The sequence below is a fragment of the Salvelinus fontinalis genome, chromosome 19 (genome assembly GCF_029448725.1).
Source record: "Salvelinus fontinalis isolate EN_2023a chromosome 19, ASM2944872v1, whole genome shotgun sequence".
In the NCBI taxonomy this organism is placed as follows: Eukaryota; Metazoa; Chordata; class Actinopteri; order Salmoniformes; family Salmonidae; genus Salvelinus; species Salvelinus fontinalis.
Genome location: NC_074683.1, coordinates 49948100 through 49962376, shown reverse-complemented (window position 1 = coordinate 49962376; position 14277 = coordinate 49948100). Strand labels below are relative to the sequence as shown.

General features: G+C 47.0%; 1 protein-coding gene across 3 annotated transcripts in view; it reads left to right on the top strand.

The window, feature by feature from the left end:
- The window catches only part of als2a (alsin Rho guanine nucleotide exchange factor ALS2 a), a 127877-nt gene that overhangs the window by 95067 nt on the left and 18533 nt on the right, over window positions 1-14277 (top strand). For 2 of the 3 annotated variants that reach the window (XM_055871888.1, XM_055871887.1), the window contains 4 exons: window positions 2890-3026; window positions 3634-3792; window positions 4409-4526; window positions 6512-6669. In XM_055871888.1, the coding sequence (XP_055727863.1) occupies window positions 2890-3026; window positions 3634-3792; window positions 4409-4526; window positions 6512-6669 (572 nt within the window). Of the gene's footprint in view, window positions 1-2889; window positions 3027-3633; window positions 3793-4408; window positions 4527-6511; window positions 6670-7819; window positions 8196-14277 lie in introns of those variants that run through there. The other variant, XM_055871889.1, reaches the window with a different exon arrangement.

Here is a 14277-nt window from a genome sequence, read left to right as displayed (position 1 = left end):
TGGTTCCGCTCTTCCTTCTGGTTCCGCTCCTCCTTCTGGTTCCGCTCTTCTGGTTCCGCTCCTCGTTCTGGTTCCGCTCCTCGTTCTGGTGCCGCTCCTCGTTTTGGTTCCGCTCCTCGTTCTGGTTCCGCTCCTCCTTCTGGTTCCGCTCCTCCTTCTGGTTCCGCTCTTCCTTCTGGTTCCGCTCCTCCTTCTGGTTCCGCTCCTCCTTCTGGTTCCGCTCTTCCTTCTGGTTCCGCTCCTCCTTCTGGACCCGCTCTTCCTTCTGGACCCGCTCTTCCTTCTGGTTCCGCTCTTCCTTCTGGTTCCGCTCTTCCTTCTGGTTCCGCTCTTCCTTCTGGTTCCGCTCTTCCTTCTGGTTCCGCTCCTCCTTCTGGACCCGCTCTTCCTTCTGGACCCGCTCTTCCTTCTGGTTCCGCTCTTCCTTCTGGTTCCGCTCTTCCTTCTGGTTCCGCTCTTCCTTCTGGTTCCGCTCTTCCTTCTGCTTCCGCTCTTCCTTCTGGTTCCGCTCCCCGTTCTGGACCCGCTCTTCATTCTGGTTCCGCTCTTCCTTCTGGTTCCGTTCCTCGTTCTGGTGCCACTCCTCGTTCTGTTTCCGCTCCTCATTCTGGTTCCGCTTTTCCTTCTGGTTCCGCTCCTCGTTCTGGTTCCGCTCCTCGTTCTGGTTCCGCTCCTCGTTCTGGTTCCGCTCCTCGTTCTGGTTCCGCCCTTCCTTCTGGTTCCGCTCCTCGTTCTGGTTCCGCTCCTCGTTCTGGTTCCGCTCTTCCTTCTGGTTCCGCTCCTCCTTCTGGTTCCGCTCTTCTGGTTCCGCTCCTCGTTCTGGTTCCGCTCCTCGTTTTGGTTCCGCTCCTCGTTCTGGTTCCGCTCCTCCTTCTGGTTCCGCTCCTCCTTCTGGTTCCGCTCTTCCTTCTGGTTCCGCTCCTCCTTCTGGTTCCGCTCCTCCTTCTGGTTCCGCTCTTCCTTCTGGTTCCGCTCCTCCTTCTGGACCCGCTCTTCCTTCTGGTTCCGCTCCTCGTTCTGGTTCCGCTCCTCGTTCTGGTTCCGCTCCTCCTTCTGGTTCCGCTCTTCCTTCTGGTTCCGCTCTTCCTTCTGGTTCCGCTCTTCCTTCTGGTTCCGCCCCGCCTTCTGGTTCCGCTCCTCCTTCTGGTTCCGCTCTTCTTTCTGGTTCCGCTCTTCCTTCTGGTTCCGCTCCTCCTTCTGGACCCGCTCTTCATTCTGGACCCGCTCTTCATTCTGGTTCCGCTCCTTCTTGTTCCGCTCCTCCTTCTGGACCCGCTCTTCATTCTGGTTCAGCTCTTCCTTCTGGTTCCGCTCCTCGTTCTGGTTCCGCTCCTCCTTCTGGTTCCGCTCCTCCTTCTGGTTCCGCTCCTCCTTCTGGTTCCGCTCTTCCTTCTGGTTCCGCTCCTCGTTCTGGTTCCGCTCTTCGTTCTGGTTCCGCTCTTCGTTCTGGTTCCGCTCCTCGTTCTGGTTCCGCTCCTCGTTCTGGTTCCGCCCTTCCTTCTGGTTCCGCTCTTCGTTCTGGTTCCGCTCCTCGTTCTGGTTCCGCCCTTCCTTCTGGTTCCGCTCCTCGTTCTGGTTCCGCTCCTCGTTCTGGTTCCGCTCCTCGTTCTGGACCCGCTCCTCCTTCTGGTTCCGCTCCTCCTTCTGGTTCCGCTCCTCCTTGTGGTTCCGCTCCTCGTTCTGGACCCGCTCTTCGTTCTGGACCCGCTCTTCGTTCTGGTTCCGCTCTTCCTTCTGGTTCCGCTCCTCGTTCTGGTTCCGCTCCTCGTTCTGGTTCCGCTCTTCCTTCTGGTTCCGCTCCTCGTTCTGGTTCAGCTCTTCCTTCTGGTTCCGCTCTTCCTTCTGGTTCCGCTCTTCCTTCTGGTTCCGCTCCTCGTTCTGGTTCCGCTCTTCCTTCTGTTTCCGCTCCTCGTTCTGGTTCCGCTCTTCCTTCTGGTTCCGCTCCTCGTTCTGGTTCCGCTCTTCCTTCTGCTTCCGCTCCGCGTTCTGGTTCCGCTCTTCCTTCTGCTTCCGCTCCTCGTTCTGGTTCCGCTCCTCGTTCTGGTTCCGCTCTTCCTTCTGGTTCCGCTCCTCGTTCTGGTTCCGCTCTTCCTTCTGGTTCCGCTCTTCCTTCTGGTTCCGCTCTTCCTTCTGGTTCCGCTCCTCGTTCTGGTTCCGCTCTTCCTTCTGTTTCCGCTCCTCGTTCTGGTTCCGCTCTTCCTTCTGGTTCCGCTCCTCGTTCTGGTTCCGCTCTTCCTTCTGCTTCCGCTCCGCGTTCTGGTTCCGCTCTTCCTTCTGCTTCCGCTCCTCGTTCTGGTTCCGCTCCTCGTTCTGGTTCCGCTCTTCCTTCTGGTTCCGCTCCTCGTTCTGGTTCCGCTCTTCCTTCTGGTTCCGCTCTTCCTTCTGGTTCCGCTCTTCCTTCTGGTTCCGCTCCTCGTTCTGGTTCCGCTCTTCCTTCTGTTTCCGCTCCTCGTTCTGGTTCCGCTCTTCCTTCTGGTTCCGCTCTTCCTTCTGCTTCCGCTCCTCGTTCTGGTTCCGCTCTTCCTTCTGCTTCCGCTCCTCGTTCTGGTTCCGCTCCTCGTTCTGGTTCCGCTCCTCGTTCTGGTTCCGCTCCTCCTTCTGGTTCCGCTCTTCCTTCTGGTTCCGCCCTTCCTTCTGGTTCCGCCCTTCCTTCTGGTTCCGCCCTTCCTTCTGGTTCCGCCCTTCCTTCTGGTTCCGCTCCTCGTTCTGGTTCCGCTCCTCGTTCTGGTGCCGCTCCTCGTTGTAACAGTTCTTAAACCTCTTTACATAAATGGGACCCGAAACTTTTCGAGCAGCTGACCAATTACGTGAGACTTTAGTCGTTAGATTTGACGCCCTCTGTCGTAAGATAATGCATTAACAGTCATCTCGTGTTGCCGTATTTCCCAGGGTACCCTGTCCATGTCCAACGGAGACTTCATAGAGGGTCTGTTTAGTGGAGCGTGGACCTCAGGGCTGAAGATCATGGGAACCTACACGAAGCCTAGCCTCTATGAACCTGACAAGAAGGAATCAACCTGGGTGCTGTAAGGATCGTCTTCTTTATACACTGGAACGCTAATATCATTTGATGTAAAGTGTGAGCTTTCGTCTCTTCCTGACTGTCTGTGTGTCTCTCTCTGACTGTCTGTGTGTCTCTCCAGTGAGTCTGTCTGTGTGTCTCTACAGTGAGGCTGTCTGTGTTTATCTCCAGTGAGACTGTCTGTGTTTTCTCTACAGTGAGTCTGTCTGTGTGTCTCTCTCTGTCTGTCTGTGTGTCTCTCCCTGCTCGTCTCTCTCTGACTGTCTGTGTGTCTCTCTCTGTTTGTCTGTGTCTCTCTCCCTGCTCGTCTCTCTCTGACTGTCTGTGTGTCTCTCTCTGACTGTCTGTGTGTCTCTACAGTGAGTCTGTCTGTGTTTCTCTACAGTGAGTCTGTCTGTGTTTCTCTCCAGTGAGTCTGTCTGTGTTTCTCTACAGTGAGTCTGTCTGTGTTTCTCTACAGTGAGTCTGTCTGTGTGTCTCTCCAGTGAGTCTGTCTGTGTTTCTCTCCAGTGAGTCTGTCTGTGTTTCTCTCCAGTGAGTCTGTCTGTGTTTTCTCTCCAGTGAGTCTGTCTGTGTTTCTCTCCAGTGAGGCTGTCTGTGTTTCTCTCCAGTGAGTTGGGCCGTCTAGCCGTATCCCCAGAGCAGAAGTGGAGGGCAGTGTTCTCAGAGTGTTGGAGCACGCTGGGCTCTGAGGCCCCGGGACAGCCTGAGGAGAGGATGAGGGCCTGGGAAAACATTGCTGTTACACTCACCACAGGACGCAGAGACAGGTACACACACACACAACTTGACAATTTTGCGTTTAACGTTTAAACTGCAATTTTTTTTATATCCTGAACTAAAATATAAACAAATATATATATGTCTAGCTTTATGGGGATTTTTGTATTATGCTAATTTACACACCTGGACACACACCTGGACACACACCTGGACACACACCTGGACACACACCTGGACACACACCTGGACACACACCTGGACACACACCTGGACACACACCTACGCACACTCATCTACGCACACACACCTACGCACACTCACCTACGCACACACACCTGGACACACACCTGGACACACACCTGGACACACACCTACGCACACACACCTGGACACACACCTACGCACACACACCTACGCACACACCTGGACACACACCTGGACACACACCTGGACACACACCTACGCACACACACCTGGACACACACCTACGCACACACACCTGGACACACACCTGGACACACACCTGGACACACACCTGGACACACACCTACGCACACACACCTGGACACACACCTACGCACACACACCTACGCACACACACCTGGACACACACCTGGACACTCACGGTGCATGGTTTCTATAGTGATGGATGTCTGTCTCCAGTCCAGAGCTGCTGAGCAGGTCTCAGAGTCGAGTTCTGGAGAAGCTGGAAGTGATTCCTCTACACACGGGTCCGGTTACTGCTGGGAGGTATGACGTCATCCGACGATACCTCACCAAGGTGAATAACACACATTTTACACCCCGTACTGTAGGTCAGCAGCTGTCAAGGGTAGCAGACTGATTGGTCAACAGCTGTCAAGGGTAGCAGACTGATTAAGGTCAACAGCTGTCAAGGGTAGCAGACTGATTGGTCAACAGCTGTCAAGGGTAGCAGACTGATTAAGGTCAACAGCTGTCAAGGGTAGCAGACTGATTGGTCAACAGCTGTCAAGGGTAGCAGACTGATTGGTCAACAGCTGTCAAGGGTAGCAGACTGATTGGTCAACAGCTGTCAAGGGTAGCTGACTGATAAAGGTCAACAGCTGCAGACTGATTGGTCAACAGCTGTCAAGGGTAGCAGACTGATTGGTCAACAGCTGTCAAGGGTAGCAGACTGATTGGTCAACAGCTGTCAAGGGTAGCTGACTGATAAAGGTCAACAGCTGCAGACTGATTGGTCAACAGCTGTCAAGGGTAGCAGACTGATATTCCCAGTATACCTAGTTGTGTATCGACACGCTCACAGATTGGGACCGTTGTTGCGTAGGACTGTGTGCTTGATGATTTGTCTGTAGATGATTCTTCTTCTCCTCATTGCACCTCTTTTCTCCATCATCCTCCTCCTCATTGCACCTCTCTTCTCCATCATCCTCCTCCTCATTGCACCTCTCTTCTCCATCCTCCTCCTCATTGCACCTCTCTTCTCCATCCTCCTCCTCCTCATTGCACCTCTCTTCTCCGTCCTCCTCCTCCTCCTCATTGCACCTCTCTTCTCCGTCCTCCTCCTCCTCATTGCACCTCTCTTCTCTGTCCTCCTCCTCCTCATTGCACCTCTCTTCTCCATCCTCCTCCTCCTCATTGCACCTCTCTTCTCCATCCTCCTCCTCCTCATTGCACCTCTCTTCTCCATCCTCCTCCTCCTCATTGCACCTCTCTTCTCCATCCTCCTCCTCCTCCTCATTGCACCTCTCTTCTCCATCCTCCTCCTCCTCCTCATTGCACCTCTCTTCTCCATCCTCCTCCTCCTCATTGCACCTCTCTTCTCCATCCTCCTCCTCCTCATTGCACCTCTCTTCGCCATCCTCCTCCTCCTCATTGCACCTCTCTTCGCCATCCTCCTCCTCCTCATTGCACCTCTCTTCGCCATCCTCCTCCTCCTCATTGCACCTCTCTTCGCCATCCTCCTCCTCCTCATTGCACCTCTCTTCTCCGTCCTCCTCCTCCTCATTGCACCTCTCTTCTCCGTCCTCCTCCTCCTCATTGCACCTCTCTTCTCCGTCCTCCTCCTCCTCATTGCACCTCTCTTCTCCGTCCTCCTCCTCCTCATTGCACCTCTCTTCTCCATCCTCCTCCTCCTCATTGCACCTCTCTTCGCCATCCTCCTCCTCCTCATTGCACCTCTCTTCGCCATCCTCCTCCTCCTCATTGCACCTCTCTTCGCCATCCTCCTCCTCCTCATTGCACCTCTCTTCGCCATCCTCCTCCTCCTCATTGCACCTCTCTTCGCCATCCTCCTCCTCCTCATTGCACCTCTCTTCTCCATCCTCCTCCTCCTCATTGCACCTCTCTTCTCCGTCCTCCTCCTCCTCCTCATTGCACCTCTCTTCTCCGTCCTCCTCCTCCTCCTCATTGCACCTCTCTTCTCCGTCCTCCTCCTCCTCCTCATTGCACCTCTCTTCGCCATCCTCCTCCTCCTCATTGCACCTCTCTTCTCCATCCTCCTCCTCCTCCTCATTGCACCTCTCTTCTCCATCCTCCTCCTCCTCATTGCACCTCTCTTCGCCATCCTCCTCCTCCTCATTGCACCTCTCTTCTCCATCCTCCTCCTCCTCCTCATTGCACCTCTCTTCTCCATCCTCCTCCTCCTCCTCATTGCACCTCTCTTCTCCATCCTCCGCCTCCTCCTCATTGCACCTCTCTTCTCCATCATCCTCCTCCTCCTCATTGCACCTCTCTTCTCCGTCCTCCTCCCCCCCCCCCCCCCCCCCTGTCCTCCTCCTACAGGCCTGTGAGACCCCCCTCCACCCTCTGGGAGGGTTACTAGAGACCCTAGTGACTGTGTACAGGATGACCTATATAGGGGTAGGATCTAACAGAAGGTTACTACAACAGGCTGTGGAAGAGATCAAGTCCTACCTCAGACGGATTCTCCAGCTGGTCAGGTACAGTACACTAGATGTTACAGGTACAGTACACTAGATGTTACAGTACACTAGATGTTACAGGTACACTAGATGTTACAGGTACACTAGATGTTACAGGTACAGTACACTAGATGTTACAGGTACAGTACACTAGATATTACAGGTACAGTACACTAGATGTTACAGGTACAGTACACTAGATGTTACAGGTACAGTACACTAGATGTTACAGGTACAGTACACTAGATGCTACAGGTACAGTACACTAGATGCTACAGGTACAGTACACTAGATGTTACAGGTACAGTACACTAGATGTTACAGTACACTAGATGTTACAGGTACAGTACACTAGATGTTACAGTACACTAGATGTTACAGGTACACTAGATGTTACAGGTACAGTACACTAGATATTACAGGTACAGTACACTAGATGCTACAGGTACAGTACACTAGATGCTACAGGTACAGTACACTAGATGCTACAGGTACAGTACACTAGATGTTACAGGTACAGTACACTAGATGTTACAGTACACTAGATGCTACAGGTACAGTACACTAGATGCTACAGGTACAGTACACTAGATGTTACAGTACACTAGATGTTACAGGTACACTAGATGTTACAGGTACACTACACTAGATATTACAGGTACAGTACACTAGATGTTACAGGTACAGTACACTAGATGTTACAGGTACAGTACACTAGATGCTACAGGTACAGTACACTAGATGCTACAGGTACAGTACACTAGATGCTACAGGTACAGTACACTAGATGTTACAGGTACAGTACACTAGATGTTACAGGTACAGTACACTAGATGTTACAGGTACAGTACACTAGATGCTACAGGTACAGTACACTAGATGCTACAGGTACAGTACACTAGATGTTACAGGTACAGTACACTAGATGTTACAGGTACAGTACACTAGATGTTACAGGTACAGTACACTAGATGTTACAGGTACAGTACACTAGATGCTACAGGTACAGTACACTAGATGTTACAGGTACAGTACACTAGATGCTACAGGTACAGTACACTAGATGTAGAGATGTTACAGTACACTAGATGTAGAGATGTTACAGTACACTAGATGTTACAGGTACAGTACACTAGATGTTACAGGTACAGTACACTAGATGCTACAGGTACAGTACGATGTTACAGGTACAGTACACTAGATGTTACAGGTACAGTACACTAGATGTTACATGTACAGTACACTAGATGTTACATGTACAGTACACTAGATGTTACAGGTACAGTACACTAGATGCTACAGGTACAGTACGATGTTACAGGTACACTAGATGTTACAGGTACACTACACTAGATATTACAGGTACAGTACACTAGATGTTACAGGTACAGTACACTAGATGTTACAGGTACAGTACACTAGATGTTACAGGTACAGTACACTAGATGTAGAGATGTTACAGTACACTAGATGTAGAGATGTTACAGTACACTAGATGTTACAGGTACAGTACACTAGATGTTACAGGTACAGTACACTAGATGTTACAGGTACAGTACACTAGATGTTACAGGTACAGTACACTAGATGTTACAGGTACAGTACACTAGATGTTACAGGTACAGTACACTAGATGTTACAGGTACAGTACACTAGATGTTACAGGTACAGTACACTAGATGTTACAGGTACAGTACACTAGATGTTACATGTACAGTACACTAGATGTTACAGGTACAGTACGATGTTACAGGTACAGTACACTAGATGTTACAGGTACAGTACACTAGATGTTACAGGTACAGTACACTAGATGTTACATGTACAGTACACTAGATGTTACAGGTACAGTACACTAGATGTTACAGGTACAGTACACTAGATGTTACAGGTACAGTACACTAGATGTAACAGGTACAGTACACTAGATGTTACAGGTACAGTACACTAGATGCTACAGGTACAGTACACTAGATGCTACAGGTACAGTACACTAGATGTTACAGGTACAGTACACTAGATGTTACACGTACAGTACACTAGATGTTACAGGTACAGTACACTAGATGCTACAGGTACAGTCACTAGATGTTACAGGTACAGTACACTAGATGATACAGGTACAGTACACTAGATGTTACAGGTACAGTACACTAGATGTTACAGGTACAGTACACTAGATGTTACAGGTACAGTACACTAGATGTTACAGGTACAGTACACTAGATGTTACAGGTACAGTACACTAGATGTTACAGGTACAGTACACTAGATGTTACAGGTACAGTACGATGCTACAGGTACAGTACACTAGATGTTACAGGTACAGTACGATGTTACAGGTACAGTACACTAGATGTTACAGGTACAGTACACTAGATGTTACAGGTACAGTACACTAGATGTTACAGGTACAGTACACTAGATGTTACAGGTACAGTACACTAGATGCTACAGGTACAGTACACTAGATGCTACAGGTACAGTACACTAGATGTTACAGGTACAGTACACTAGATGTTACAGGTAAAGTACGATCCTACAGGTACAGTACACTAGATGTTACAGGTACAGTACACTAGATGTTACAGGTACAGTACACTAGATGCTACAGGTACAGTACACTAGATGCTACAGGTACAGTACACTAGATGTTACAGGTACAGTACACTAGATGTGACAGGTACAGTACACTAGATGTTACAGGTACAGTACGATGCTACAGGTACAGTACACTAGATGCTACAGGTACAGGACACTAGATGCTACAGGTACAGTACACTAGATGCTACAGGTACAGTACACTAGATGCTACAGGTACAGTACACTAGATGCTACAGGTACAGTACACTAGATGTTACAGGTACAGTACACTAGATGTTACAGGTACAGTACACTAGATGTTTCAGGTACAGTACACTAGATGTTTCAGGTACAGTACACTAGATGTTTCAGGTACAGTACGATGTTTCAGGTACAGTACACTAGATGCTACAGGTACAGTACACTAGATGTTACAGGTACAGTACACTAGATGCTACAGGTACAGTACACTAGATGTTACAGGTACAGTACACTAGATGTTACGGGTACAGTACACTAGATGTTACAGGTACAGTACACTAGATGTTACAGGTACAGTACACTAGATGTTACAGGTACAGTACACTAGATGCTACAGGTACAGTACACTAGATGTTTCAGGTACAGTACGATGTTTCAGGTACAGTACACTAGATGTTACAGGTACAGTACACTAGATGTTACAGTACACTAGATGTTACAGGTACACTAGATGTTACAGGTACACTAGATGTTACAGGTACAGTACACTAGATATTACAGGTACAGTACACTAGATGTTACAGGTACAGTACACTAGATGTTACAGGTACAGTACACTAGATGTTACAGGTACAGTACACTAGATGCTACAGGTACAGTACACTAGATGTTACAGGTACAGTACACTAGATGTTACAGTACACTAGATGTTACAGGTACAGTACACTAGATGTTACAGTACACTAGATGTTACAGGTACACTAGATGTTACAGGTACAGTACACTAGATATTACAGGTACAGTACACTAGATGTTACAGGTACAGTACACTAGATGCTACAGGTACAGTACACTAGATGCTACAGGTACAGTACACTAGATGCTACAGGTACAGTACACTAGATGCTACAGGTACAGTACACTAGATGTTACAGGTACAGTACACTAGATGTTACAGTACACTAGATGCTACAGGTACAGTACACTAGATGCTACAGGTACAGTACACTAGATGTTACAGGTACAGTACACTAGATGTTACAGTACACTAGATGTTACAGGTACACTAGATGTTACAGTTACAGTACACTAGATGTTACAGGTACACTAGATGTTACAGGTACAGTACACTAGATATTACAGGTACAGTACACTAGATGTTACAGGTACAGTACACTAGATGCTACAGGTACAGTACACTAGATGCTACAGGTACAGTACACTAGATGCTACAGGTACAGTACACTAGATGCTACAGGTACAGTACACTAGATGTTACAGGTACAGTACACTAGATGTTACAGTACACTAGATGCTACAGGTACAGTACACTAGATGCTACAGGTACAGTACACTAGATGTTACAGGTACAGTACACTAGATGTTACAGTACACTAGATGTTACAGGTACACTAGATGTTACAGGTACACTACACTAGATATTACAGGTACAGTACACTAGATGTTACAGGTACAGTACACTAGATGCTACAGGTACAGTACACTAGATGCTACAGGTACAGTACACTAGATGTTACAGGTACAGTACACTAGATGTTACAGGTACAGTACACTAGATGTTACAGGTACAGTACACTAGATGTTACAGGTACAGTACACTAGATGTTACAGGTACAGTACACTAGATGCTACAGGTACAGTACACTAGATGCTACAGGTACAGTACACTAGATGTTACAGGTACAGTACACTAGATGTTACAGGTACAGTACACTAGATGTTACAGGTACAGTACACTAGATGTTACAGGTACAGTACACTAGATGCTACAGGTACAGTACACTAGATGTTACAGGTACAGTACACTAGATGCTACAGGTACAGTACACTAGATGTAGAGATGTTACAGGTACAGTACACTAGATGCTACAGGTACAGTACGATGTTACAGGTACAGTACACTAGATGTTACAGGTACAGTACACTAGATGTTACATGTACAGTACACTAGATGTTACATGTACAGTACACTAGATGTTACAGGTACAGTACACTAGATGCTACAGGTACAGTACGATGTTACAGGTACACTAGATGTTACAGGTACACTACACTAGATATTACAGGTACAGTACACTAGATGTTACAGGTACAGTACACTAGATGTTACAGGTACAGTACACTAGATGTTACAGGTACAGTACACTAGATGTAGAGATGTTACAGTACACTAGATGTAGAGATGTTACAGTACACTAGATGTTACAGGTACAGTACACTAGATGTTACAGGTACAGTACACTAGATGTTACATGTACAGTACACTAGATGTTACAGGTACAGTACACTAGATGTTACAGGTACAGTACACTAGATGTTACAGGTACAGTACACTAGATGATACAGGTACAGTACACTAGATGTTACAGGTACAGTACGATGTTACAGGTACAGTACACTAGATGTTACAGGTACAGTACACTAGATGTTACATGTACAGTACACTAGATGTTACAGGTACAGTACACTAGATGTTACAGGTACAGTACACTAGATGTTACAGGTACAGTACACTAGATGCTACAGGTACAGTACACTAGATGTTTCAGGTACAGTACACTAGATGTTACAGGTACAGTACACTAGATGTTACAGGTACAGTACACTAGATGCTACAGGTACAGTCACTAGATGTTACAGGTACAGTACACTAGATGATACAGGTACAGTACACTAGATGTTACAGGTACAGTACGATGCTACAGGTACAGTACACTAGATGTTACAGGTACAGTACACTAGATGTTACAGGTACAGTACACTAGATGTTACAGGTACAGTACACTAGATGTTACAGGTACAGTACACTAGATGTTACAGGTACAGTACACTAGATGTTACAGGTACAGTACGATGCTACAGGTACAGTACACTAGATGTTACAGGTACAGTACGATGTTACAGGTACAGTACCCTAGATGTTACAGGTACAGTACACTAGATGTTACAGGTACAGTACACTAGATGTTACAGGTACAGTACACTAGATGTTACAGGTACAGTACACTAGATGCTACAGGTACAGTACACTAGATGCTACAGGTACAGTACACTAGATGTTACAGGTACAGTACACTAGATGTTACAGGTACAGTACGATCCTACAGGTACAGTACACTAGATGTTACAGGTACAGTACACTAGATGTTACAGGTACAGTACACTAGATGTTACAGGTACAGTACACTAGATGCTACAGGTACAGTACACTAGATGTTACAGGTACAGTACACTAGATGTGACAGGTACAGTACACTAGATGTGACAGGTACAGTACGATGCTACAGGTACAGTACACTAGATGCTACAGGTACAGGACACTAGATGCTACAGGTACAGTACACTAGATGCTACAGGTACAGTACACTAGATGCTACAGGTACAGTACACTAGATGCTACAGGTACAGTACACTAGATGTTACAGGTACAGTACACTAGATGTTACAGGTACAGTACACTAGATGTTTCAGGTACAGTACACTAGATGTTTCAGGTACAGTACGATGTTTCAGGTACAGTACACTAGATGCTACAGGTACAGTACACTAGATGTTACAGGTACAGTACACTAGATGCTACAGGTACAGTACACTAGATGTTACAGGTACAGTACACTAGATGTTACGGGTACAGTACACTAGATGTTACAGGTACAGTACACTAGATGTTACAGGTACAGTACACTAGATGCTACAGGTACAGTACACTAGATGCTACAGGTACAGTACACTAGATGTTACAGGTACAGTACACTAGATGTTACAGGTACAGTACACTAGATGCTACAGGTACAGTACACTATATGTTACAGGTACAGTACACTAGATGCTACAGGTACAGTACACTAGATGCTACAGGTACAGTACACTAGATGTTACAGGTACAGGACACTAGATGCTACAGGTACAGGTACACTAGATGTAGAGATGTTACAGGTACAGTACACTAGATGTAGAGATGCTACAGGTACAGGACACTAGATGCTACAGGTACAGTACACTAGATGTTACAGGTACAGGACACTAGATGCTACAGGTACAGTACACTAGCTGTTACAGGTACAGTACACTAGATGTTACAGGTACAGTACACTAGATGTTACAGGTACAGTACACTAGATGCTACAGGTACAGTACACTAGATGCTACAGGTACACTAGATGCTACAGGTACAGTACACTAGATGTTACAGGTACAGTACACTAGATGTAACAGGTACAGTACACTAGATGCTACAGGTACAGTACACTAGATGTAGAGATGTTACAGTACACTAGATGTAGAGATGTTACAGTACACTAGATGTTACAGGTACAGTACACTAGATGTTACAGGTACAGTACACTAGATGTTACAGGTACAGTACACTAGATGCTACAGGTACAGTACACTAGATGTTACAGGTACAGTACACTAGATGCTACAGGTACAGTACACTAGATGTAGAGATGTTACAGGTACAGTACACTAGATGCTACAGGTACAGTACGATGTTACAGGTACAGTACACTAGATGTTACAGGTACAGTACACTAGATGTTACATGTACAGTACACTAGATGTTACATGTACAGTACACTAGATGTTACAGGTACAGTACACTAGATGCTACAGGTACAGTACGATGTTACAGGTACACTAGATGTTACAGGTACACTACACTAGATATTACAGGTACAGTACACTAGATGTTACAGGTACAGTACACTAGATGTTACAGGTACAGTACACTAGATGTTACAGGTACAGTACACTAGATGTTACAGGTACAGTACACTAGATGCTACAGGTACAGTACACTAGATGCTACAGGTACACTAG